Source organism: Athene cunicularia (assembly GCF_003259725.1).
Source record: "Athene cunicularia isolate RWA chromosome 1 unlocalized genomic scaffold, athCun1 chr1_part1, whole genome shotgun sequence".
NCBI classification, from domain to species: domain Eukaryota; kingdom Metazoa; phylum Chordata; class Aves; order Strigiformes; family Strigidae; genus Athene; species Athene cunicularia.
In genome coordinates this window covers 112,496,456-112,524,161 of record NW_020799091.1, presented here as the reverse complement: position 1 = coordinate 112,524,161, position 27,706 = coordinate 112,496,456, and the positions used below count along the sequence as shown (strand labels likewise).

At 42.6% G+C, this 27,706-nt stretch overlaps 1 protein-coding gene across 3 annotated transcripts; it reads right to left on the bottom strand.

Moving 5' to 3' along the window:
- Window positions 1–1,718: 1,718 nt before the first annotated feature.
- On the bottom strand, window positions 1,719–26,671 carry MPZL1 (myelin protein zero like 1). Of its 3 annotated transcripts, none has more exons than XM_026844488.1 (6): window positions 26,599–26,671; window positions 23,204–23,364; window positions 19,779–19,992; window positions 13,526–13,658; window positions 10,138–10,243; window positions 1,719–3,563 (listed from the first exon to the last, which is right to left on the bottom strand). In XM_026844488.1, exons 1-6 carry the CDS (start codon window positions 26,654–26,656, stop codon window positions 3,462–3,464), a joined length of 774 nt encoding a protein of 257 aa, XP_026700289.1. In that variant the 5' UTR covers window positions 26,657–26,671; the 3' UTR covers window positions 1,719–3,461. The 3 variants fall into 3 exon arrangements, with proteins under 3 accessions (XP_026700289.1, XP_026700438.1, XP_026700366.1); XM_026844637.1 differs by lacking the exon at window positions 26,599–26,671 and adding an exon at window positions 23,811–24,443 and having other exon boundaries at window positions 19,779–19,997; window positions 23,210–23,364; XM_026844565.1 differs by lacking the exon at window positions 1,719–3,563 and adding an exon at window positions 7,536–7,565.
- Window positions 26,672–27,706: the final 1,035 nt, after the last annotated feature.

The window sequence follows — 27,706 nt, the reverse complement described above, 5'->3', positions numbered from 1 at the left end:
GTGCTCAGATTCTCCAGTATATTCCAACAGGAAAAAAAAAAAAAAAAAGTATTAGTAGCAGACTTCAGAGCCAAGGATAGCCCTACCTTTTCATAGCAGCAAGTTTCTGATCGCTACATTCATCACATTTCTCCCTCTTACTCTAAAGTATCTGGGGAGAAACATAGCGATGCACAGGGATGAATACAGGCAGATCAAAATCAAGTTTCTCCACCAACCATATCAAAAGCATTTGTTTCTTACTAAGTGTAGTAACAGTCCGGTAGATAAGGAAAGCAGCAGCATTCACCCTGATCTTAATGAGGCCTCTAACAAAGGCAGGTGTTGTCAGGAAACCAGTAAAGTCTGATCCAGATGAAAGAATGTAGTGTTGGCATACCCAACTTTGTTGGGAAAAAACCCTCTATACACAAAATAGTTACTAAAGTTGCACTGTCATAATCAAAGGATTATCAAATGTGGTTCTGAAAGGGTCTTCCATGGGCCTAAAACTACTTCTCATTTACTTGATTTTACAATGGAATGTAGGGTTAGTTTTGCAAGTATCAAGCTAAAAGTGTTGCAAGCTCACTGGAGGACAGCATAAGAATTCAAGATTCAACTGACAAATTGAAGATGAGGTCTGAAAAACCCATAAAATAATTTCAGTAGAGACAGATTTGCAGACAATACAAAACCAGGAAGAGCTGCTGGCACACTAGATGGTTGTGCTGCCATTCAGAGGGACTTGGACAGGCTGGAGAGGAATTTCATGAAGTTCAGAAAGGAGAATTTCAAAGTCCTGAACCTGGGAAGGAACAACCCCATGCACCAGTACATGCTGGGGACCGCCTGGCTGGAAAGCAGCTTTGCAGAAAAGGCCCTGTGGGGGATCCTGGTGGACACCAGGTGGAACATGAGCCAGCAGTGTGACCCTGCTGCAAAGAAGGCAAACGGTATCCTGGGCTGCATTAGGCAAAGTATTGCCAGCAGGTCAAGGGGGGTGATCCTCCCCCTTTATTCTGCACTGGTGAGGCCACACCTGGAGTACTGGGGTCCTGTTCTGGGCTCTCCAGTACAAGAGAGGTATGGAGATACTGGAGCAAGCCCAGTGCAGGGCCAGAAAGATGATAAAGGAACTGGGGCATCTTCCATATGAGGAAAGGCTGAGAGAGCTGGGACTGTTCAACCTGGAGAAGAGAAGGCTTGGGGGGATCTTATCAATGAGTATAGATACTCGATGGGAGGGAGTGAAGAGCACTACTCTTCTTAGTAGTGCTCACTGTCAGGAGAAACAGCAATGCACAGAAATCTAAAAAAAGGAAATCACAGAATCATTCAGGTTGGAAAAGACCCTTGGGATCATCGAGTCCAACCATCAACCCTACTCTACAAAGTTCTCCCCTACACCATATCCCCCAACATCTCATCAAAACGACCCTTAAACACCTCCAGGGATGGTGACTCCACCCCCTCCCCGGGCAGCCTATTCCACTGTCTGACCACTCTTGCTGTGAATTTTTTTTTCCTAATTTCCAGTCTGAACCTCCCCTGTTGCAGTTTAAAGCCATTCCCTCTTGTTCTATCGCTAATTACATGTGAAAAGAGACCAGCACCAACCTCTCTACAATGTCCTTTCAGGTAGTTGTAGAGAGTGATGAGGTCTCCCCTCAGCCTTCTCCTCCTCAAGCTAAACAGCCCCAGCTCCCTCAGTCTCTCCTCACAGGATTTGTTCTCCAGGCCTTTCACCAGCTTTGTTGCCCTCCTCTGCACTCGCTCTAGCACCTTGATATCTCTCTCATATCAAGGTACCCAAATGAAAATGAAATACCACCTGAACAGAAGGAAGCACTTTTTTTACTGTTTGATCACTCTGATCAAACAGTGGAACAGGTTTCCTAGAGATGTGGTAGAGTTTCCATCTGTGGAGATATTCAAAACCCAACTGGACATAGTGCTGGGCAACCTACTCTAGCTGACCCTGCTTGAGGAGGGTGCTTTGGACCAGGTGATTTCTAGAGGTCCCTTCCAACCTCAGCCATACTGTGACTGATTCTGTGAAACAGACTGAACTAGGAAATGGGCAAGAATCAGAGAGAAAGGGTTATAGTAGACCAAACTGAAAATTATTTGCTGCTACAAAAAAGCCAACACCACATTAGGATGTACAAAACAGAAATCCTTCTAGTGCACGCTACTCTGAGAAGACCTCAACTGGAATGCCACATCTAGTCTAGAGCACCAGATTTCAGGATACCAATGGGACAGCCAAAGAAAGATCCTCTTCAGCAGGAGAGAACAATCAGAGATCCTTAACAAAACTATAAGGAGTTTGATCTAGAAATGAGAACCTGGGAAATTATATTCAAGTAGTAGACTTGCAGAGAGGAAGGAAATAAACTACCCTCCACATCCTCTGTGCAAATATAGGTTATACGAAAAACCATATATCAAAAAACCCCAAGGAGTAAAGCCCTGGATTTCCTCCAGAGGTCATTCAGCCACCACTACATGCTTTTTAAGAACAGATAAAGCATCTCTAAGGAAGTAACAGTGGCATAATGGAGCCATGGGAGAGAGGTGAGGGAGCACTAGAGTCTCAAGCTCCCTTGGAGCCCTTTTTCATGTTTAAATGAAATGACGGAGCTTCAAGGAAGAAACATTTCATTGAAAGGTTCAACAGAGTCTGAGGCAACCACCTATAGCTATAGCTCCCCATCCCTTTAACTCACTAGCTCTTTAGTTTTCACAGGTAAACTACCATTTCACAAAATTCATTAGATCAACACTATCCCTGTACCTTACAGGACTAAGCTTGAATAGATGGGCTTAAACACAGAAGTAAACAGTTCTGTGACCTGTGTTACTCAGGTCAGGTAGGTCTAAATATTTTGTTCACTTACACTGCTAAGACATACATATCTGATAGCTAGGAGCACAATCTGGCTTACAAGACCACGTGAGAGTGTCTAGTTTATATGAGAAGGCAGCTTGCACTGAGAATCTGACCAAGAAAAGATGAATACCCTGTATACATGAAGAACTCTGTGAATATAAAGAAGGTATCTTCTTTATATTCACCTCAACAAAAGAAATTATGCCCTATAAGCAAAAAAAGAATCTCCGTGTCAGTCTAGAATCTTCAGGTATCTTCCAGTTTCTCCATTAATAGTCAAGATAAAAATATTTTAAAATTGTGATGCGAGTTTTCACTTTCCCTCTCGTCACACAAGATACTAAAAAGAATATTGGCAATTTATAAGCAGAATTCTCACCGCATTTCAACATGCAACATTGGTCTCACTTCTGTACGATTAAATAGACTATTTACACACAATACATATATATCTTTCCCTCTGTATGCACATGCATTGGTCCTAGCCTAGGCATCAAAGGCCACATGTGAGTTCTCTGGGTCAAATCTTGTTCAAGCAATTCCAGTCTGAATGTGTGTTTTCCTTTGGATAGCTTAGGATTTCGTCTCAGTTCTTCCGAATATCAGCATAGACCACAGACTCTGACTTGTTAATCTTGTCGCTGTGCTGTCCTCCAGAATGATCTAACTGCGCGTAAATGACTGGGCCCTGGGAAAAGAACAGAAAAGCACAATCAGTATTTTTCAGAATAGGCCATGTTGCCCCTTGCTTACACAGGGGCTGCAGCAAGACCAAAGCTAAAGCAAGACCACAAAGCTTTTATGACTGCTAACAGCACTTTGAAGCAGGTGGAATGAACCCTCATCTACAAATGAGCTCTAGTCTGCCACCTTTCTCCTATCAGGAGCATGCCAAACAGCACCATTTCCTCCCTTTAATACTGTTACTGCCGCTTGCTTCTCAAAAAAGCAAAGTCTAGAATCCTTTGGTCTGAAAAGCAGCAATTCTTATATGCTGTGGAGCAAAGATACATGGCTTAGTCAGATGTATGCCAGATTTGATATTTTTCAAGAGGAACTGTACTACAGATTTACCAGTAGGCAGCAGAGTATACTTCCCATACTGCCACTCGAGTCCTGTAAATCCCAGCACAGCTGTGCCACTTGGATAATGAGGGAGAGAGCAAACCTGCAGCCACCGTATGACACCAGTCACTGCCCAAGCAAGTGATGGGATCAAGACTTACACAGCAGTGGGCCAGAAAATACCGAAACAGCGCAGTAATGCAGAATTCTTACCTGTCTTTTGAGCCAACCCAGGTAGTGAGCACCTCCGCAGACACACTGGGCAAGCACAGCCACACACCTTTGTTATATTTGCTGAGGTGTGGTGGAGGATATTACAGCACCATCTTTCAGCAGAGCATGCAAACACACCGGCGCCTGCCTAAAACACCATGTCCTCCAAAACACAGCCCACAGGACAGCAAACTGCAGCTATTCGAGATGGGCCAGGGACAGGACTGCAGCCTGGAAAGAGCAGGTACCCAACAAGACACGTGGGAGCTTTATGGAAAGGTCTGGCCTTGCAGGTCCGGCTCTGCATGCCCCAACTGACACAAGCACGGAGCAGAAGGCTGCGACCACCTACCTGGTGACCTCAGCGGAGAGACCACACACACCGCCCGTGCAGGAGCAAAAGGGACCGTCCTATTTGAGGGTGTGGGGGGGAAATTACAAGGAGAGATCTTTTGGTTTGGTTGCAGCTTTTTAAAGAGTTTTTGCTTCAAAACTATTTCATCCATTTAACTCTGTTTCTATTTCCCTTATGTCCCAGGAAGAAGTAGCCTTCACAGGCACTTCTCCTACCCCCTTCTCCCCAGTACTTTTGGTATCCTGCCAAATTAGAAAATACCTCTATGGAACTGACCCAGAAACTCTTCCATCTAACTTACAAAGTAATTAGGAGCCAGAGATTAAGAGACCTTCTGTACAGAGAATTAAGTCCTTGAAGGACCACAGGTACACTTCTGCACAGTGGGTTCCCCCCCCCAACACAATGGGAAAGCACACACCTGATAAATACCTTGTTCTCTTTCAGAAGCTGTTTAAATCCAATTTTTCTTCTTTCCGGGTAAAGTATTTCCCAAATGGTAAAGAGTAGAAGAAGAAGATGGACAGAAGGATGAAAACTTGCGAGCAGATATAAAACATTGAATATAAAGGACGGACCGAGAAAAATGCTCAAAAAAAAAACCCCAAACACTGATGTCTTAGAAAATTCTGAATTTCAAATCTCGTTAGAGCCACTTATTTTTCTTTTTCCACTGTTGGCTCTCATATTGTTCTGGTTTCCAACACTGTATCAGGATTACATTACTAATTCCAATTAGAGTACAGTGTCTATAAAAACTTCAAGGCAAAGTGACCCTAAGGTTTATTTGTAAGCAATTTTGGAAGTCTCATCTGCATGAGATCATAGGTCAAGTGTATGATAAATTTAGGTCGAGAGCACTTCCAATCAGTTAAAAAAGAAAAAAGAAAAAAATCTACAAGTTCATGAAGCACTCAGTATGACATTTCAAGTTTTGTTCAAGTAATTCTGATTGGTCAACTTTCTACCATGGGAGCTCACTCAGGATCAGTTATATTATCACTATTCTAATTTTATGCTAGGTTAAATACAGCTATTCTGCTGCAACCAGCAGGTTAGACAGTGGTGGAGAGTCTGACTGGTGTCATCACCTGCTCCAAACCAAGCTATTAATTGTCTTGATGTGTTCATTAGCAACTAAAGAAGTGGTAGATTAGCTAAAACAAATAAAAGGAGGACTAAGGATTTATTATAACGCTCCATCTATTTGATTTGCTAACTGATTTTCTAGCTGATTATAATCAGCACCAGGGGCATTTTTTTCCTGCATTTGATACCTCCAGTGATCTGAATCTCTGTAAGACTCTTCTTCCACAAGTAAAACCTTCAAAAAAGTCTAAACAATTCAGAACTTTCACCTAATCCCAAATAAACTCATCCTGACCCTTCAGAACCAGAAGATGGACCAGTACTGCCATATAAAACCTGTCATTCCTCTATGCCTTGCAATTTTTCCATTCAGAACTGAAGGCAAAAGAGTAGCTGGTGTACCAATACCTTGCTAAGGGTTTGTCAGCAGAGTCATGAATTGTAAGTTACAGCAAGGAAAAAGGAATAACAAGATTAGACCATCATGGTCTAACAGTGGCCTACAGTATTATCAATTTTTTTAGATTCTGAAAGATGATGCAACTACCACAGATTCCAGCTCCAGGAAATTTATCTGAAATTTAAATCAAGAATTCCTGGTATCATGAACTACACCCTCCCAGAGTTCTGGGGTCCAGTTCAAAGCCTGGAACAGAGCTTATTCAGGTATGTCTTAACTAGAAAGAGCACAGCTAGAGAACTGCACCTAAATTAATGCAGCTTTAGTGCTCCCCGCTTCTACACTGATAGACCTACCTGCTTAGGATCTCCATATCATGCTGCTCTGTACATCAGAAATGCACTTCTACAGAAGTTACACTTTAAGATCAGTGGTCCTTCAGCCTGCCCAGAAATGAATACTCAGCTACTCACGAAGCACAAAGACAAATGACAGTCACCTCAGAGTTAGCAGATCTTGGGACAACATACATCTGCCTTCCAATTTGGCTGCTGCAACCCAGATTACTAGCTAAACAAGGATATCCATGTGGGAATCACAGATAGTTCTTGCCTTCACTGGAAATGCTTTTCTCACTCATCCAAATAACAGTCATGGTAGAATATGAGTCTCTATGGAATGATTGCATGGAGAAGAAACACCACATACAAATTTGAGAGGTGAAATACTGGGGTTTCAACCCCAAATTAAGGCTGACATATGGGAGATTCCCACAGCCCTTCCCAAAGGGGGGGTGAGTTTGCCTTAAGGCTTCCCTCCAGGGTGTGGCCAGCCCTGCAGGGAGAGCCATTGGGTAAATGAGCCCCAGGTGTCGGCATTAAGTAAACAAAGGTCAGGTGTCCCACTGAGGGGCGAGAGCTGCGACCACCTGCAGGAAGGGCAGTGTCTGTCTGTGAGGTGGATGCCCTGTGCAGAGTTCCCTGTTGGGGAAGGACCTCCTGCCTCCCTGGAACTGGGCTCCAGCCAGCCCTGGCTTTTGTAAACGTGGGCTGTGTAGAGATTCAGTCTGTGGCTTCCTTGGTCTCATGTGTTTGGGTTGTTGATTCGGTTGTCTCCCATCCCTCCTGTGGGAGACTGCATGTCACCATTTATTCCACCCATTGTTGGTCATGCGGTGGTGTTGTTGGGGTCAGTGGGATTGATGTTGATTATGTATAATCTGAGTGATTTGTTTGTACCCCCAGCACTCACCCATGTACTGACCCTTTTGTATCAAATACAATTTGGTTATTGGTTCATCTTTATGCTGGCTGTGTCCTTTATGCTAGGCCTGATAACTGGCAAAAAAACAGGACAGAACATACCTCCTGAGAGGGAAGACAGTGAAAACAAGTGGAGTTGATTCAACCAGCTGAACATTCACAGAGTCAGATATGCATACTTTCAGCACTCTGGGGCACTCCAAAAAGCAAGGTCCACACTTGACAAACTTGCACCCAAAACACAAAGGAAGTGCAGGCTCGAGGGCAGCTGAGATGTGGACAAACACTTCATCACTTATTCTTAAACTCATAATAAAATGAAGAAACTTCATCTAATTAATTTAAATGCTACTCTTTGAGAGTGGACACCTCTATTACTGTTTTTAACTTGCAGAGGCAGGGATTGTATATTTGTATTCACAGTTCTCTTCCACCAGCGAAGCACAAAACAGTCACTTCCTACATATCCCACCAAGTAAAAGGCTACAAGGAAGTCCACAGGCCTTTCCTGTTTGACTGCAGCACTGACTGTGTGAACCACTGGTCTAAAATTGCCAGGCAATCCAAGACACAGAAGTGTGCCTGAATCAAAAAGCAGACTGCAAAAGCTTCTGGGAACTGCCAGGAATCTGAATATCAGCATTTCACCTACACAACAGCTCAAAAGCTTACATACTACAACTGCTTTCTTAATTATGAAGAAATAGCAGGTTTTATTTATATGTGATGCTAGATTTCAAATATGTTAATTTGCATGTTGATACCAACCTTTTTTTTAAAAAAAAAAACAATGGCTAGAATTTAAAAATATAAGTGTAATCAACTGAAATCTAGTTTCCTCACTGATTTAAACCATCCATTCAAAATCCGATCTACCCTGATTTTATTTGGGATCTTGTTAAAGAAAACTAAGTATGTTTCCTTGCTGTTCTGTAAAGATGAGGCAAATACTTAACAGAAGGCAGAGGAACCACTTGCTGCTACAAATGTTTGCCAAGAAAAGAAAATCCAGACAAAGCTCTCTTTGCCTGACGAAAGAGATGCAAAACCTAAAAAACCTAAACTAAACTAAAACCATTTGCCATATTTTTCCTTTGAGGTCAGGAATGTTCACGCTTTGGGTTTTCCTTTAGGAACTTTTCTGCGGGAAGACCCTGGAGGACTCCGTCACGGAATAAGCAGACTGAAGTGACTACAGAAGGCAAAAGCACACTGATTCTGAGTTATCTTTACGAAGTTTAGATTTACTCTGACATGTTCCTTCCAGTACACTGAGACCCAGAACACTGGGGACATGGAAGGGTGAGGACACAGCAAGTTTTCACACCAAAATGTTACTGACAAGATAAGGTTTTTTGCTTTCAAGATATAAGTGCAGAACAGCAAAACTGTCTCTTTTTCTAGCTCTCAGGGAATTTGCATACACTGCTTCATACCATGACTGTAATTAGATAAAACATCCTGGTCTTTTGACCTGGGGAAGTTGACTCCAACAGTCACTGCAATACACATCCCACACATAAGCTTTTTTTCCTTTTTTTTTTTTTTGGGGGGGGGAGGGGGCAGGAATCACCTGTTTCATTCACCCATTCTAGAAGCTCCTCTCATGAAGTAGAAAAGACAAGCTTTATCTAGGCGTTATAGGGACCCTGCTGCTACTAGACCCACTCCAGTCAAAATCTGAACTATTATATTCAGAGAATAACAGTTCTCTGAAGTCAGAAGGTAGCTTTGTGGGCCTATGTGCTAAAACTCTGGAAATACTGCACCTGCCAAGAACAAGATGCATTTCAAAACTAGACTGGAAGCCAAACAGAGTAGGGACTTTGACTTTACCCAGCTCACTGTTCCACTATATTCTTCTCCTGTAGTGTTAACATACTAACACACATTTCCATTATTTTGTCAGGAGAAATTAAGAAAGCAGGTATTAACTCTGGTTTAGAAACCTGCCAGCTCACACAGTACTCTGCAGCCACTTGCTAAAAAGTGGCTTATTAAGAAAAAGTCCATTTCAAACTGAAACTCACTCAGGATCTGTACCTCCACAAGAAAATTGCAGGGAATACACAAATCAATGAAATCCTGTACACTGCTAACAGGTAATCATACATTGTGTAGAATCCCCGTCTGACTCATGCTCTCTCCCCTCTGACTAATTTCCCATGGGATGTTAAATCTGGGTAAGAGCCATCTTTTTCCTTCAAAGTCAGCAGAACTTTTCCAACAGCAGCAAGCACAAGACAAAGCGTGGTAACTCCAAGCCCACAAAAGTTGGGTGGCTCGTCAGAGGAGAGCTCTCAACAGCAAGAGTCATCCTCAAACTGATCATCAAACTGCTCAGTGTTAGCACTGTGCTGGCTCATTTCCTTGTGAAGGAAGTACATGACACACAGCATGCACCTTTACAGTGATGAAAGAGTAAGTAAAATTCCTCCACATTAAGATCCTAGAACAGATTAGGCAGCTTTATGAGGTGATCTAGTAGATAATGTTATCTCTACATTAAACAGCTACCCACTGCCCACTTCTCAACCTTGCCAGGTTCTCATCCTTGCACTACACTACCACTCGTGTATGTTAATGCACAAGATTGGAACCATCTCTTTTTATACATCAGTACAAAAAGGACATAAAACTCCATCTCAACTAATATCAAGATGCTATTCTTTCAATCGCACTAAGCTTCTATGAAAGTTCACCAGTCCCAGCTTACTGTCCATCCCCTGTTTGGAGCAGACACTTTTACCCCCCAGCCTTCATCACCTTAACAGACAGCACCTAATTCATGTGACCCACCCTGCCTTTATCTTTTCCGTACCATCTGCCCCACACTCTGGGAGGATCCTGCTTTGGGAAGCAGCAGGAAGCAGTTTACCTGGTGTGATCTGGCGGGCACGCTGTTTACCAGACCCTCTGTGTCGGAGGGCGACTTCTGCGGAGCCTGCTTAACCGGTGACATCAAGCTCTCAGATGTACTGCAGCTGACGAGGTGGCAGAGCAGAGTTTGCACGATAATGTTCAAGAGGCACAAAAAAAACAAAACACAAAAAAACAAAAACAAACAAAAAAACGAGTGATGGCAAGATGAATGTGGCATATCATGCCAAAGCAAAAATGAACATAATGGTTTCTGAAATAAACACATTTAATTCTCCATCTCTCCCCAGACATTTCTCTATCCTTCCTCCCAAAGTCACTGGTAAGCAACATGACGGAATAACTATTAACATAGGACAACAGCTTCTCCAAACCCCCTGTTCCCTAGATACTCCCATTCAACCCAACCTGTCTAAAACTATGTGTTTTCTTCACTGAGGCTTTAGATACAGTCAACAGTGGTAAACAGCAATTATCTTCTAACTATAAGCTAAATAGTCCCAGTCACTGAGGCAAGTGATATACCAGTGCTAAAGTTAGAATAAACACTTGCAAGAGCCACCAGCTCTCCGTAACAGAAAGGTACTTTACATTAGTTCCCTTGCTAGGCTACTATCCCAAAAGAATTCTGCCCACTCACAACAGACATTAGTCTCTGGAGCAACTACTTTAAGAGTCACACGTGACATGTAAGCTATGTGCCCTGATATAGCTACTTGAATATCTAACTGGGGAAACCTCATTTTTCAAAAAGAAAACTGTCTTGTGGTGAGAACAAACACCCCTAAAAGAAGGTTACCAGTTTTCACTCTCTGTTTGCTTCTTTCCATCTGCTTAAAACAGGACTGAAAACAAACCTGTGATAGACAGAGAAATGAATACCACAGAGCTAAGTAGATGAGCAAATGCCCATAAACTTAACATTAGCAGCTTCTGGGCAATGCAGTAATGGGTCTCTAAATGCTAGGTCTACCTCCTCATACCCAAGCACCTAAGAAAGAAAACTAGCCACCTCCTTGACAGCAGACACAGGAGTTCCCTTTGCTACCACAACACTCTGACCACTGGCATCCTCTTCCTCCAATCTTTGTAGACAGACAAGCATACAAAGCAAGTACATAAACAAACATATGAGGACAGTGACATTAAGCAACCCACCTCCTCACAGGGCAATCACTTTTTATCCTTTGGTAAGTCTAACCATAGAAGACTTCATACATGCAACAGTAAGCAAAAAAAAAAAATACTGCCCCCAGCCATCACAGCAAGGGGTTTTTGCTGTCTCATAGACAAAGCAGCCCTTCTGTTGCCAAAATGATGTAATGATGAATTGTTTGCTTTATGCACAAAATTCCTCAGATCCACAGTATCTAGAAGTCATAATTCAGGTTTAAGCAACTAATGCATTTAGATCACTGCAAGTTTTCAAACACTCAAGCTGTCTGAGCCAGAGGAACACTTATGGGAATTTACTTTTATTTTGACATAGAAAGGGCTTTGAATTTCCTGTGCTTTAGTCAATGCACTGGCAAGTTGACTGTTGGAAGAGATGGAGGGATACCATCTAGGAAAAGCAGCAATCCCACCCCAGTTAGACATGAGACAATGAAACCCAAGGACCCAGTGAAATGCATCATCCCTTTGCCAACAGATTCCAGCACAAATTACAGTGAAGTTATGTTAGCAGAGAGCTAGCTGGTTAGTCAGCAAAGGAAGAGGAAATGTGTACACACACACACAGGTATTAACAGCAACCACCAACTTGATTAGTTACCATGGTGTCTAGTGGGACTGGAAGAGAAGACCCAGCCCTGTTACATTCCCAATCTGGCGTCTATATCAGGATCTCTGTAAGGAGAGGAAGGTAAGCAGGATCCGATCCCAGCACACCAAGGCAGAAAGAAAAAAAAATAAAAAAATACCAGAGTCAGAGCATGAACGGAGACTGTGGCCATGCAGGGGTTCCAGATGCCGCGCAGTGCCCCAGCCCACCTTGGTTCAAGGCAGAATGGTTATCTAAGAGCAAGTACATCTCACCACCACCACCACCACACACTGGGTTAGCATCATGTAGAAGACAGTCCGTAAGTTTGGAAGGAGTCACAGCACATTCAGTTTCTCTTTACAAGTCATGCAGAGCTGGCATGGTCAGTGAAAGCAGTATTTAAACTTCAGAGATTACTTTCCCGAGAGTAGTTACATCTACTACAAGAAATTACAGCGCATCAACTACTGCTCCAGGCTCAGCACCAATGTGTGTCCTTCAACAGGAAGACACTGGAGAGCAGGTCACTGGGAAGCAAGGCAAGCGGGCCACCTCACGCACACTGCTGGTGCATGATGCTGCAGGCTTCTTTTCAGCTCTTAGGGGAGGGACACATGCAGAATGGAAAAAACAGGCTTTCCACACAATTTTGAGCACACTCAGCCACCTTTGCTATATTTAGCCTTACCCTTGGGCAACAGCCAACTCACTTTCTCTAAATTCTCCAACTGGGAAAAGGACAGGGCAAAGTTTAATTTAGAAATCCCCAGAAATTTATTTTTGGAGTTATTTTCTTTTAACCCACAGGCAACCCTGCCTGAAGCAGGAATATTTGTTGGGGAAAGAAGAAAGTTGTAAGTTCGGGGTTTGTTTCTAAGACTGCATACATAATTCTTACAAATTACCAGCTAACTAGAGAGGAGAAAAAAGGAAGTGCCTCCTCCACCAGCATCAAGCCCCATCACCACAGGATTCAAGTCTGCCTTTGTTAGTTCTTGTTGCTTTTCCATATGCCCACTCAAAGATCTGCGTTTCACTTTGGAGTTATCCTCCTAACACTAAAAAAACCTTGCAGGGATGGTAACAGTTAACAAAAAACAGACAGTGAATGAGAATGGATGCAGAGTGGCTACTCTTCCTTCCTTTGAAGTGTGGTGATGAACGGGGTTTTGGCAAGTATACTCCAGGCTCAGGAGACAGACACTGGTAACTGAAAAATCCAGTCTTAACCTCAACACAGAGCATTCCTTAAAAGTGCTTGTGTGGCACTTTTCCTTTGGGGGTTGGAGGTCACAGGGGGAAGCAGGGCTGGAGGGAAAGGGAACAGACCAGAGCTAGGGGATCTTGTATTAAATGTTCTTAGGGCATATATGATTATGGCTGGGGATCAACTCCAACATTTAGTGATTTTCAGGTGCAACTCATGGTCAGTAGGTCTTTTCAAGCAAAATACAAAGATAACCATTATAGGCAGATGAGCAGTGTTCCACATGGCCATACCCTATCTCTAGCCATGGTTGCCAGGACTTGGCTGAAAGAACTCCTACCCCCCTCTAAGCCCTCCCTCTGATCCTGCTGCTGTTCCTCACATCATCCACAGGTGAGGAGGAAGATCTCTTACCCAGAGTATCGTTTTTTAGAGTTGTTCTTTCTGATGACAAGACACACGACAATAGAGATGAGCGGTGAGAGACCTGTAACCGTACCGATGACTATCCCTGCCACCATGGCAATGGGGAACGCAGGCAGGCTGTCTGGGGAGAGAAGGGAGAAAACATTCAACTTTTCTGCATTCCCTGATCAACAGAAGTGCAAACCACAAATGCTCTTGACCTTGGATTCCTTTAGAGCAAAAGGCACTAATGTAATATCCAGGAATTACAACATGCAGCCTAAGAGGTAGTGGTAGCAGGCAGCCAAGCAGAATAACATACGAACAGAGCACACACCAAGAACGTTCTTAATGTCACCGTCCTCCAGAAGAGAGTTTATACTGAACGAAAAATTTTGATGTGTCAGGGAACACAAGTGACAATGAGCACTACCCTGTCTCACTGTGTATCTGAAGGGGAAAAAAAAGTTACATTCATCTGGCAATTCCCAGTGAGGTCACAGGAAAAGGCAGGCACGCTTGAAAGCAGATTTGAACATAGTACACTGCTAACCTACTAAGAGCGCTGAAGGCTGGGTGCTCTCTGGGTAGCATGCAGCAGACAGCCTACTTACTATTCGAGATCACTCTTCAGAATGTTCATACATGATTCTGGTGGCTCAAAATACACACCTATATATTTTTATAGGGTAATTATTTCCCTTCTTAACTCAGGATCATTGTATGATCCTAGAAATACGCTTTAGGTGTTCCTCGCGGGTCAGGACTGGGACTAGCGCTGTTTAACGTCTTTGACAGTGACACAGACAGTGGGACTGAGGGCACCCTCAGCAAGCTTGCCAATGACACCAGGCTGTGTAGTGCGCTCATGTGGGGGGTTGACCTTGGCTAAATGCCAGGTACCCACCAATTTGCTCTATCACTTCCCCCTCAACAGGGCAAAAAAGGGAAAGAAAATAAAATAGGAAAAAAACCCAACCCTTGTGGGTAAAACAAAAGCAGTTTTCATGTAAACAAAGTAAAGCAAAAACACAACAGATTTATTCTCTACTTCCCATGAACAGGCAATGTCGGGCCTTCTCAGGCAGCAGGGCTCCGATACACACAGTAGTTGCCTTGGGGAACCAACGGTGACTCCACACCCTTCCTCCTTTCTCCCAGCTTTATACTGAGCAGATGTCATATGGTCTGGAATATCGCTTTGGTCAGTTCAGGTCAGCTGTCCTGGTTGTGTCCCCTCCCAAGATCTTGCCCACCCTGTCCCACTAGGAGGATGGGAGGGGAAATGTCAGAAAGAGGCTTGGTGCTGTGTAAGCACTGCTCAGCAGTAGCCACAACACCAGGGTGCTATCAACACCCAGCCAGCTCCCAGCATAAAACACAGCACCATGAGGGCTGATATAGGGGAAAACCAATTCCAGCATAGCCAGACCCAGTATAGGTTGACACATTGTAGGGAAGGGATGTGCCATCCAGAGGAACCTGGACAAGCTGGAGAGGTGGGCCCGTGCAAACCTCATGAAATTCAACAAGGCCAAGTACAAGGTCCTGCACATGGGTCGGGGCAATCCCAAGCACAAATACAGGCTGGGTGATGAGTGGATTGAGAGCAGCCCTGAGGAGAAGGACTTGGGGTTACTAGTGAATGGAAAACTGACTATGAGCCAATGACATGCACTCATAGACCATAAAGTCAACCATCAAGAGAAGTGTAGCCAGCAGGTCGAGGGAGGTGACTCTACCCCTCTACTCTGCTCTCCTGAGACCTCACCTTCAGTGCTGTGTCCAGCTCTGGGGACCCCAACACAAGAAGGACATGGACCTGCTCCAGCGGGTCCAGAGGAGGCCACGAAGATGCTCAGCGGATGGAGAACGTCCCCTGTGAGGACAGGCTGAGAGAGTTGGGGTTGTTCAGCCTGGAGAAAAGAAGGCTCCAGGGAGACCTTACAACAGCCTCCCAGTACTTAAAGTGAGCTACAGGAAAGGTAGTGTCAAGGAATGTAGTGATAGGACAAGTGGTAATGGTTTTAAACTGAAAGAAGGTAGATTTAGATTAGATATAAGGAAGAAATTCTTTACTGTGAGAGTGATGAGACAGTGGCAGAGGTTTCCCAGAGCAGCTGTGGCTGCCCCCTCCCTGGCAGTGTTCCAGGCCAGGCTGGACGGGGCTTTGAGCAACCTGGGCTAGTGGAAGGTGTCCCTGCCCATGGCAGGGGGGTGGAACTGGATGGTCTTTAAGGTCCCTTCCAACCCAAACCATTCTGTTAATTCTATGATTATAGGAACACAGTGCTGCTCTACTCACATTTTTCCCAATATAATTTTGGGGGAGAGTAAGCCAAAAAAGAGCAGCCAGAAATAAAAGCCAAGCAGAGAATGAGTACAAAAGACTTACAAGATAAAAATACACAGGCTACCATTATAGCTTTTCCCAGTAAGAAATTAAGTCCCTCCCCCCACGTCATGTTAAATGCAAGGAACATCTTAGACCAGAAGCTTTCTTACAAGACTTCATGATACACTAGATACTTGCACGAAATACAAGTTAATCAGCAGAAGATCCAACACATAAAACATCTTATATAGAAGAAAAGATTTTTTTTTTTTCTCAGATACCAGCATCTGATCGTCACAGACTTGTTGAGGTTGGAAGGGACATCTTGAGACTGTCTAGGCCAACTCCCCTGCTTAGGCAGTGTCAGCTTGCACAGTTTGCTCAAAACTCTGTCCAGTTTGGTTCTGACTATCTCCAAGGATGGGAGACTCCATAAACTCTTTGGGCAACATATTCCAGTGTTCAACCGCAGTAAAAATGTGTTTTCTTATGTTTAGACAGAAGTTCCTGTGTTTCAACTTACACCCACTGTCTCTTGTCCTGTCACTAGGCGAAAGGATCCCCCTGAGCCTTTCTTCTCTTTTGCAGGCTAGACAACCCCTGCTCTCTCAGCTTCTCGTCATGTGAAAGGTGATCCAGTCCCTTAATCACCTTAGTCGCCCTTTGCTGGAGTTGTTCCTGCAAGGACCACAGACCATGCTTATACAAAGCATTCCCAGCAAGTCCACAGTCTGTAGACCAAGCCCATGTTGGCATACTTATCTAGAAGGGAGCAGTGCAACACAGTACCCTGAAGCAGGGGCATCATACTAAGAAAACTGGGCTTACTTATTACCATTCATCTCAAGTTCAGTGAACTTCAGAAGGGCTATCCAATCTCTAGCTGTTTCACTGATCATACCATCATTTCACCAAATATCACATCAGCAGCCTTCCTAGCTCTCCAGTGTTAGATGCCAATTCATAACAACATGGTAATTCAGAGTCTTAGTAAGAAATTGAAGATAAAGACATGACTGCCACAATTTAGAGGAAAACATCCCTTCTTTCCAAACGTTTCAGCCACCCAGAGATCCACCTGCTCTTAAGGCAGAGAATCCTACAAATGGTAATACTTTTCAGGTATGTAAGACTGAAATTGTGTTTGAGCCCCATGCAAAGATAAATTTATTTTGCAGTATGGAAAGAGGAGGAGTTCCTTAGTTTCTGTGCTTTTTCACCTTTCCAAGTGCAGGACTAACTGTCTGCAAGACCATCAAAACAGACATGCATTTCTGTTAGCAGACCAGCTGCTGCACTGTACAAAAGAGAAAAACCACACACACTTTTTCAGAGCAAGAAAGTAAGCAGTCATCCAAAACTAGAGTGCAGTGTCTGTGAAAGCTTCATACTAAAAATTTGATAGTTTCCTCATTTCTTTGACACAGGTGGGGGTTTTGGACTGGTTGAGTTTGAGCAGAGGACAGCACTTACGTTCTATTGGCAGAGGTTTTTAAGACCATATAAAAAATTGCAACTGTTTGCAGGTGGAAGTAGAGCCCAGCTTTATTGACTCTCAGAACATGGTCAAAGAGACTATAGGAAAGCTCACACAATTTTATGACCACACAGCTCAGCTGAAGAATGTCTCCCCACTATGTTTTTTTCTTACATTTTTCAGTATTTCACAGTTACATGAATTCCTCATAAGTACTTACAGAGCAGCCAACTTCATTGTAACAGGCAGTCCCAGCTAAGTAACCAAACATCAGCTCTGAAATCTAATGTTTAAGTTAATAGCTTGACACAAGCCAAAAATCCAGCTTTTCAAAGAATTATTTTCACTAAATATCTCTGTAATTCAAAGCAATTTCCATTTTTTGCTAAAAGTGTTAGCATAAATTTTATGAAACTGTCAGGAAACCAAAGTTTTCCATTGCTGCTAAGTATAAAGATTTTCATACAATTCTAATTTTTCCCCTGCTGTGAGAGTTCATATCAAAGATGGATGACCTCCAGGTAACACAAGATGTCTTGTATACAGTGTTAAGTAGCTTCCTATTACAAGTAGGGGCAGCCTAATGTAAGGACTTGGAATTCCCTACAAATTTCTGTCATTTAATCTTTGAACAGTACTCCTTTCCAGATTCAGATGCCCTAGCAAAAGAACAGTCTTGCTTCTCATCCCTGCCAGTAGGATTCTTCCAACATAGTTGATGGAAATGTTTGTGCAAGCACTATGTAGATACTGCAGTGAAAATCAGCGGAGTTATGTTGGCAATTTTAAACAGTTAAGCCAACCCAGAACTTATTAAATATTTAATCCAAAATCTAAGGCTAACCAAGCATCTATGAGATCATTTAAATGTGTAAAGTATCTATGTGGCTTTGAAGAGTTTACAACACTAGACATATGAATCAGAACCATGAAACGTATACATATGTTTAAAAAAAAAAATGCACAAGAGTCAACAAGTACTTGTTTCGATTGAAAAAATTTCTCCAGCTCAGCTCAGGATGAGTTACAATCTATTACAAGAGCAGTACTTTTATGTGAAGTCAGAATGCAAGACAGCATTACAGCTACAGCTTGAAAGCCTGTTTTCAAGGTCTTCTTAAGAAATTGAAGACAACTGTTGCAGCATTTTTCTGATGACGAGAAGTATTGCCAAATACAGGGCTCCCTTGGAAAACAGTGAGATTCTCTTGTCCAGATGCTCCACCTATGGGGAAGCCGGCATGCAAGTCTGTTGAAAAATATCAGCTGAATTAGTGTACTGAAGTCAGTCTTCATTTGCTTAAGTTGGGTTAAAATCTGAAAAGGCTTTGCCAAACCAGCAGTTGCTTTACTGCTTCTTCACAGAGACTATAAATACATTGTAAAAAACATAAACTGACCCTATTTTATAGAGACTTCAAACTTCCAAGAAACAGAAAATTCTACAATGGTGGGACCTCCAGAGGTCCCATCGAACTCAAACTGCTCTGTGAAGAAAAGAGTTAGAGATAGACCTTGCCTACATGGAATGAACTCATGAGCAGGGGTACACACTTCTTGTAGCAGCAGCATCATTCTAACTGAGGTATACACATAGGTATCTTCCCTAACATATTAAAATCTAATCGAATAGCTGTATCAACACTGTTATTTGCTAATTCAATGCTTATTCTTGCCCTTATTAAATATAAATTTGGAAATCACTGTACAAACCATTTCATTGTAGGAAGTCACACTTTGGCTGACCTCCAACTTAGCTAGAACAAACAAATGTTTTGGATGGTCAAGGGAAATAAAAAAGCCAAACTGACATATAGAATATAAGGGCTCTTGAACTGTGATCATGGTTACCAAATGTTAACCAGAAGCCTTAAATGACCGCAAGAAGCTAGCCCTTGCGGTTTATAAGGGTCACTATAAACACTGTAAGAACATCTGAGTAACAAAGACTGAACGCACATTCAAGACAAATGTTGTCACATGTAAGACAGTAGCATTTCACTGTTTGTCAGTACGTGCTCAGGCCAGATTATTAGTTTTGTTTTCCAATATATATACTGGATGGGTTTCAAGAAGAAGAGCCTGTCACTTTCTCTCCTTGCTCCCCAAATTTCAAAAGTCACCGTAATCCCTGATGCAGCATAATACAGAAAAAAAAAAAAAAATCATAAGACTTTGAAATCAGAAGATGAGTTTTCAGCAAGACTTCCATCAGCTTTTGCCAATACTTGTTAAAAGCATAGGAATTAGTGAGTACAGAGGAAAGGAGTATGACATTCATTTTTTTTAAACAGCTGACAGAATATCAGTTCTATTATTAGGACCTAAAAGAAAAGAATTAAAAAGATAGTTCCTCCCTCCAGACTACTCCCCCACCCCCAATACAGACACAGAAGTGGGGGGAAAAAAAAGAAAGTAAGAAAAAAAAAAAAGTCATATAAGGTGAATACCTTTCTCCACAACTCTAACTCGGATTTCTCCTGGTTTGACAACAATGTCAGGTGGGTTCTTGACATCGCAAATGTAAGTGCCGTTGTCCCGGAACTGCATGTTTGATATACTGATAGAAGCATCTTTCTTGTTAAGATCTCCAGCCCAAGTGATCCTGTCTTTAAATGGTATGTCCTTTCCAGGGTATGGCTTTCCATTAAAGTAATAGAAAAACTGTAGTCAAGGAAAAGAGGATATAAGAACAATCCAATTAGAGATTACAGAGCTACCATGCTTCTCTCACTACTACAGCATTCTCCCAGAATCCACTGTATGATACACAGCTAGTATCTGAGATTTATTTTCCCCCTGCCTCACCACTTTAGTCTGGCTTGTTGCCTCTTGATCACATAACCATGCTGTCGTAGTATGACTGAGGTATAAGCCATAACAGACCACAAGTTTCAGTTTTCTGTTGATTTTGGTTTGTGGTTGCATTGTTTGGGGGTTTTTCTCCTGGTTTTGGGGACATGTGGTTTTGCAGACAAGGAGGTAGAGGAAAGAGAAAAAGGCTGGTAACCTGGGAATAATTAAAGGATAGAACAGTTCTGGATCACAGCCATCTGTCTTTCAGGCACAGGAAGCCTTCTGCATCCTAGTAGGAAAAGGATACCAGGTTTCCTATCTCACGGTTTGCTGTGTGTTACTTGCAACTACAGCACAGCTAAATTAACATGCAGTACCCTCCTTCCTTCCACCACCAAAAAAAAAAAATATCCCATGAGCAACTCAGAGCATACCTAGCTGTTTTGCAGAAACCTTCACAGTAACTAAATATAACCATTTCCCAGTTTTTAGGTGACTAAGTTGCAAACTGGCCCTGCACTCCCTAGACATAACCAAAAATCCTTGAAGAATGAACCTGTTCAGTACAGTCTGAGGAGAAACTAAGTATTTCCTTGCTATACCTGACCAAAATTGGAATTTACAGCATTAGAAGTGCATAGACTTCTACAGGACAACTCTGCTTTCAGGCATATGGGATGTTTGAACACTGACCATAACCTTAAGAGATGGATAAAAGATGTATTATTGCAGGAGCACAATTCTTAATTTGACATTCTGAAAGACAGCAAGACAAACTCAACCAAGAATCAACCTGAACTCTCTTCAGGTCAGCCTCCAAAGCATGGTTAAAGAAATTTGAGACAATATTCCAGCTTCCTTTCCAAAGCAGTCTGTCTGCTGCAGAACAGACTGGCTACAAGCCAGTCTTCTTTCTGCTCAAGTCATCTTCCACTTCTTTTCCTGTTCCTACACTTGATCTGAGGCTTCCATTCCAACATCCTTCTTATCAGACCCACACTCTGAGTATCAGGCCTGACCATTTGGCAGCACAAATCTTATCCAGATCGGGTATGTGCACATGACCATCCATTGTGCTGCAGTCAGTCTGACACTTATTTGTCATCTACAGGCTCACATAAATCCAACAAACTATCTCATCTGGTAGGAAGTCTGCTATCACAGTCATTTGTCAACACTTCAGAGGAAATCTGCATCAGCCTGCAGGATTTCCAGCTGGATTATAACCTTTAGCACAGAGGCACTGCATTACCACACCCCTGTACACAGGGGGAGTCATCCAACTGGAAATCTAGAAGGGAAGAGGCAGATTCCTCAGCTCTCTAGGTGTCTTCACCTGGGGGAGGAGAGATCACAAAGTAAAGTATGCCCTGAAACACAAGCCAAGACTTCTTTTAAAACCTAAAGCTGATGGGTTTAAGCTGATTGTGAAACTCTGATGTCATCAGATGTTTTGTTCATGCAGAGATGTCTCTATAACCAGGCATTTGGAGGGGGAAGGGGACAAGCAGGAGAAGCTTTCAGTCAAGTCAGCTTCACCACATGGCCACAAGATTGTCAGTGCTGATTCTAAAGAGGCAGAGACCATCCTTTCCAAGAAAAGCATGGATTTAGCTCAGACATAAGCTGATCATGAGACTGATCTTTCAAATTAACACCCATCAAGCCATGTTAATTGACATGACTTGGGTTCATAAAGGAAAAAAAGTAAATCTTCCCTCTCCCCCAGTCCCTCAAAAGAAACAGAATTAACATCAGATCATGCTGGGTCACTTCTGCTCAAAGATAATTTGATTTTCTCTCAGTTGTGCTGATAACTACATTCAGGTAGAATGTCTAAGTTGACGTCACTTCCAAAAAAATGCTAAGTCCTGAAGTTGTATTTCTACCACAAGGGGTCTGGACAGTGATGCAGAACGGGAAGGGCAAAACAGGATATATGGTGGATATTTCTATGGGGAGCAGAATGTATACAGAGAGCTTCATTTCATCCATCCTGTTCAACATTGGCAGGAAGTATGCCCTACTTCCTTAAGCTTTTGCCCAGCTACTGCTTTGACTTCCCAAAGAGAAGAGGCTCCCTTTTCAAAACTAAATATTTTTTCAGAGTTTAGAAGCTGATTCTTCAGAGTTCGATATATTGAGCAAAATGCTTATACACTGTTTTGGATCACCTCTGATTTGAGCCTTATTTTATATTATTTATTTTACAGCCTAGTTTAAATGATCTCATGTCTGCAGCAGAGGGAAGGAAGCAAACACTATCAGGCTGAGCAACCTGCTGTCCCCACATCTTCCCTGCTGCCCCAGAGGCTCTTGTTCTGCTTCCTTTAAATTCTCACTAAGAGGGAAACAGATGCGTGAGAGAGCTCAGAATCAGATGCGCACAGCTTACGCAACAGAGGAAGACGAGAGCCAGCAACCTACCAAAGACACTTCTTTGAAGGTTCACGCCCGCGAAGGAACTGAGCACACTTGGGCTCAACATACAGAAAATGAGTGATGGCAATTATTATTAGACTAAGTTGCTTGCTAGTCTGATTTTTTACTCATCAAATAACTAAAATATGAGGATGTAACTGCTTACTGATTTGAGCAATTCAATTCTGATCTGAAACCAGGGAGACTGGTCTTGTTTTTAAATTCTTTCAAATAGAGGCTACAGAGTACACAAGCAGAAAATAAGCAACATGTAATTCAAATTCTGTGACCACTATCGTTTTGTGAACAGCTCTGCAGCTCATTTCAAGTGCAAGAGGATACAGAATTTAGAAGAAGATTCCCAGATGCTCATCTACTTCATACATACTGCTATAATACCAATACCCCTCTCCTCTGACTAACAAGTACTAGTATACTTTACAGTCGCTGCACACTCCAGTCTTTGCAGAGATCCAGCATATGGCAATACTTTCAAACAACTCTAAAAAAGCCCCCCTAAAATTACAGTGATGGAGACAAGACCCTTAGAAGGAGGCTCCAATTTGTATTTGTTTGCTCCTCAAAACAAACTAGAAGACTTCTACACACTTATCACAGCCTCCCCTCCCAGGCTTGTTCCCCTACAGCCATTCCTTACTGAGATACGAGTTGCAGCTCCCTCTGGTTGAAAACTCCAAGAAACAGATGCTGCGCTGCTGATCACTTCCACAGATGTAAATGTGCATGGAAGCTTTGCGTCTGTCCCATTCTCCACAAATATCTCCTCTGGTGTGTTGACCTCTACTGCTGATACTTTGACTGTGTGGGAAAGATAAAGAGAAGAACAAGAACAAGAGGCATCAATGGTGTTTTGAGAATCGGGAAGTTCATGTCACATTGCCTGTAAGGGTAAAAGGGAAGACAGCAACAACTTCTACATCAAGTGTGTGCACAGACATTGCATTATACCTGCAAAACAAACAAGTACAGAGCAGCCCAGTTCACTTCTCTTTCTCTGTATTAGCTATTACAGGACATTTCCCATCCACAGATGTTTCCTCTACAACAGTTTGTGGAAGTCAGCTCTATGGTGCAAAGGATGGGCTTAAAACTCTTTCCTACCAGCTGCCAGCAGACATTGTAGTAAATAAGCCCCATCAGAGGAACTAACATCTTGGACCCAGCTATTACTCAATCCCCTCTCTGGCTCACATCTTGTTTCTCATCTCCAGTTTTTCTCAGCTGTAGTTAGAACAAAAGCTTACCTCCAAAAAGCTGAGGAGTAAACCTCTTGGGCTCCCAGCTTCATCACCTGCTTCTGCTCTCTGGCATGCTTCAAGGTCTTCATAAATAATCACTCAGCTATAGTTCAGAAGCATGACTATTTTCTACCACGAGGCTTATGCATGGTCAGAACAACCAGCAAGCAACAACCACCCCCCAAATTTGAAGTAATCAAGGTTAATATTGTGCTGGTACTGGTAGCTTTCTTACAGAGTAAGTGAAATTCAGCATGATACAGAAAACCTGTTGAACATACTCCTTAACTGGCACCTTTTAAACTGCAGACACACTATCCCTATCCAGATTTACACAAAGACACATCTGTATATTCATTCATGTTAAGAAACAAAGCATGATCTTGTGACATCACCAAAGAATGTCTTTCAGCATTTATGTCACATCCATGTGAAAGCAAAATTCTTGTAAAATCACTGTGGGTGGGTGCACATGTAACATGTGGCCCTGGCAACTCAAGTGTAAGTTTGGATTTTTATTACACCGTGGTTTTCAGCATAGAGATGGTACTAGTAATCTGCTTCTTTATTTCTGGGCTACAGTATCTTAAATCCAGCTGTTTTCCTCCCAAGTTAGAAGAGGAAACCTTCCTGCTTCTTCAGTATCTTAGCTGATTTCTCAACTTTGAATAAACTAGCTCTTGAAGTAAGTAAATTGAAGAAAAAGATTCCAGTCGAAGAAAGTTGGGGAAAAAAAAAGAAAGAGAAACTCATGTTAGTGCTTAAATCATAGGGCTTAGGCTTTTAGTCAGTGAGAGCTACCAGCTCAGCATTCTTCAAAAGTTAGACAGCAAGCTTCTTTCAAGTGATATGACCATCCTAAGGTGTAGATTTGTTATAAACCAGGTTATTCTATCAGAGCTTAAAATCAAGCAAAGGCCAAGCTCCATAGAGAATTTTAGAAACCATCTTTTAAATATCTGTCTTTAAGCCTCATTCCGCAAGAAAACAAAGTTCACATGAGCTGTGCCACTTCCCATCTTCCTTGCCTCAAGACTACTGAGTCTATCAGACAACTCCAGCTGACCAGCTGCAACACAGGACCACAAACACAGCAGCTAGCAGCAGCTGGCCCTGCGATACAGACCGCCTGCAAGCTCTGGAAGCTGTAGTTCAGTCAATGAAATGGCCGAACAATGCAAGAGATGAAAACACACTGGCCACCTGGGTACACCAAATAATTGCTGTGTGCATGGCTTGGCAGGAACCACTGTGTCCCACACAACCAGAATGGCAAACCAGGGGAAGGCAGGGCACATGCCCAGGGGACACAGAATGAGCATGCAAGCACTACAGGGGTAGTAGAATTAAACATACCAGTTTAATTACAATAACCAAACCCAGAAGAAACCACCATTCATTCACTTTGCCATTCAGAGTCCATGCTGTTCACTTCTCAAACTCACTAACTCCTTGGTCCCATCCGGTTATCCCTGATCCCTCAGACTGCCCTGTCATCACTGCTCTCACTTCAAATAAGTAAGAGAAACAGCACCCTAAGGGAGGGGGATTTTCACCGAGAGGTTGTATCAGAGCTTCCTTTCTCTTCTACATACTCTGACTATGGGCCAAAAAATATTCTTTTGTAAAACAACTACCAAATATTTATTTGGAACATACAAAGGCTTCTAGCAACTCAATGAAATGAACTGAGCTGCTGTGCTTTATGTATTTTTTCCAGCTAATGGAGCAGAAAAGAAAAAAAAATAAAATCCATTGTTTTCTGTCCAAGCCACAGAACAAGCCTCCCTTTCAAGCATAAAACAAGCAAGATGCCCTCAGCATTTATGTAGGAGGAAAAGAGTCTGCACAGACATTGTCTGCTTGTACGTGGTACGGAGAACTCCTTGCCACACACACACGCAGTGGGTATCACAGATCTGCTTATCTAAAGAAGTCACTGTTCTAACTTACTAGCAACCCGTAGAGAACTGTAGCGAAGCAAAAGAAAGAAAATCTGACTTCTCCCTACAGTCTGGGGAGGCAGGAACTATGTAATCTTGTACAGATATTGCCAGAAAGTTTAATTTTGATATGTCCTATTGTTGTCTCAACTTCCTGTTTTTTCTTTGCTCATTCTCTCCCCCCAGCCTAAAAAAAGTCCCTTATTTCATTTGCTCTTTCAGTGTGAGCTGCTTCAAAAAATTTTTTGCTGCCTCTGTTCTCTTACAGCATGACACATAAGCTCTTCAAATCTTAATGTGATTGTTTGGAAGTGGTAGAGTGGCCATGACATTTCACATCTGTTCATCCTTAGCCCTCTACCCCTATGATATAGTGGCAGTTCCCACTACCTTGAACTCTATGGCCCCCTCTGCCATAACAAAATTTACATGGATCATCTCCAGCTCTAGCTCTTTTCCTTCTCTTTCCACACTTGCCAGGATTACATCCTTCTTCCAGCTCCTCCATCTATTTAAATACTTTAGTTAGAGAAAGTTGAATTTTGAGTCATATTCCAGTCACACTTACCCACTTCTCCATTCCTCAGGCTTAGTCAGCTTTAGTTCCTCTCAAGAGGAAAAAAATTATCAAAGGAAACTGTCTGAGAGAGAAGAGAGCTTTAGGAAGGGAAGGTCTGCAAGGTACATAGGGCAAATATAAGCATTTGCTCTTCTGCCATAGATCCTCCTTGATCCCATCACCCCCTCCAACTGCTGGTAGTCCCAATATTTCCCTCTGAATAACTCTTCTAGCCTTCAATTGCTTTAGTTTTTATTTTGAGCATAAAGATGCTTCTATTTTTCTCACCTACCATCAAAATCATCAGGAAAAAAAAAATGCCTGTGGCTCTTCAGCCACTTCATTTTCATCTCTAGTGTTGTTGGAGCAGTTTTACTCCAACTACTCTTACTAGCTAAATTTTCAGGCCCCACTTCAATGAAAAGACTTCATCCTCATCATCCTTCTCAGACATCTTCCTACCCCTGAAATAAGGCACGATACTCTTACTAACTTACTAGTCTTACTACTCATACTTACTAAACTTTTCTTATTGCTTCCATCATGGATCTTCATTCTTCAATGCTCTCTCTATTCTCAGGTCTATCCTTCCTCATTATCTTGTCTCTAATCTGCAAAACAAGTTCAGCTCCCATCACTGCACTGACTACTCAGATCTGTGTCTCTGCTCAGGATCTGTCTTCTTATGTTCAAAGAATAGTCTCAGTCTGACATCTTTGTCAATGCTAAATTGTCAGCTCACACTAAATGGGACTAAAACAGAGCTCACTTCTTCACCCAGAGCCCTCCACAACTGCATTTATCACCATGGACCTGCCACATGTCTCTCCAACTCATAACCTGTACAGCATCTTTGACTTTGAACTCTTCTGAAGTCAAAGAGGAATCTTTTAGAATTTCTAGCAATCTGCTCAGCTGACATTGGTCTAAAACCTCCATTTGTATCTTGGACTTCATTACTGTGATGTCCTTTTTGCTCTGGACAGATGGACACTAGCAGACCAGTAAGTATCACAGTTCCTGGTAACCACACTGCTCCAAAGGTGACATTATGGAAAACATGACACATGCAAGACCACTGCTTTCCTCCATGAACTGACTACAGAAGACGCAGTACTCAACATACGCATGTCCAGAGCAAGTACTATTAATTATCCCATCGCCACTTAACCAGCTTTATTGACTTAATACTGTTTTAACTTACTTGCTGTGAATGAACAAGACCTTCCTAACTCTGAAGATGTAGCTCTCCAGTAGCTTAAGCAGATCTGAAGATGCAGAGTTTCTCAATTTCTTCATAATAACACCATCGTGTCTGCCAAGCTACACAAAACTAGTGAAAAAGTTACATGTTTTCAGATAGTTCAGCCCTCACCCAGCTCGCAAGCCCCAGGCGCTGT

What these genes read in the sequence shown, in the direction of transcription:
- MPZL1 (XM_026844637.1), bottom strand. Translation starts at nt 23,893, where the DNA reads ATGAAGACCTTGAAGCATGCCAGAGAGCAGAAGCAGGTGATGAAGCTG. An exon ending in TACTCCTCAGCTTTTTGGAG is followed by an intron (nt 23,365 to 23,810) that starts GTAAGCTTTTGT and finishes TTTCCCACACAG; the next exon opens with TCAAAGTATCAGCAGTAGAG. An exon ending in CAGAGGGAGCTGCAACTCGT is followed by an intron (nt 19,998 to 23,209) that starts ATCTCAGTAAGG and finishes CTTTTCCTTGAC; the next exon opens with TACAGTTTTTCTATTACTTT.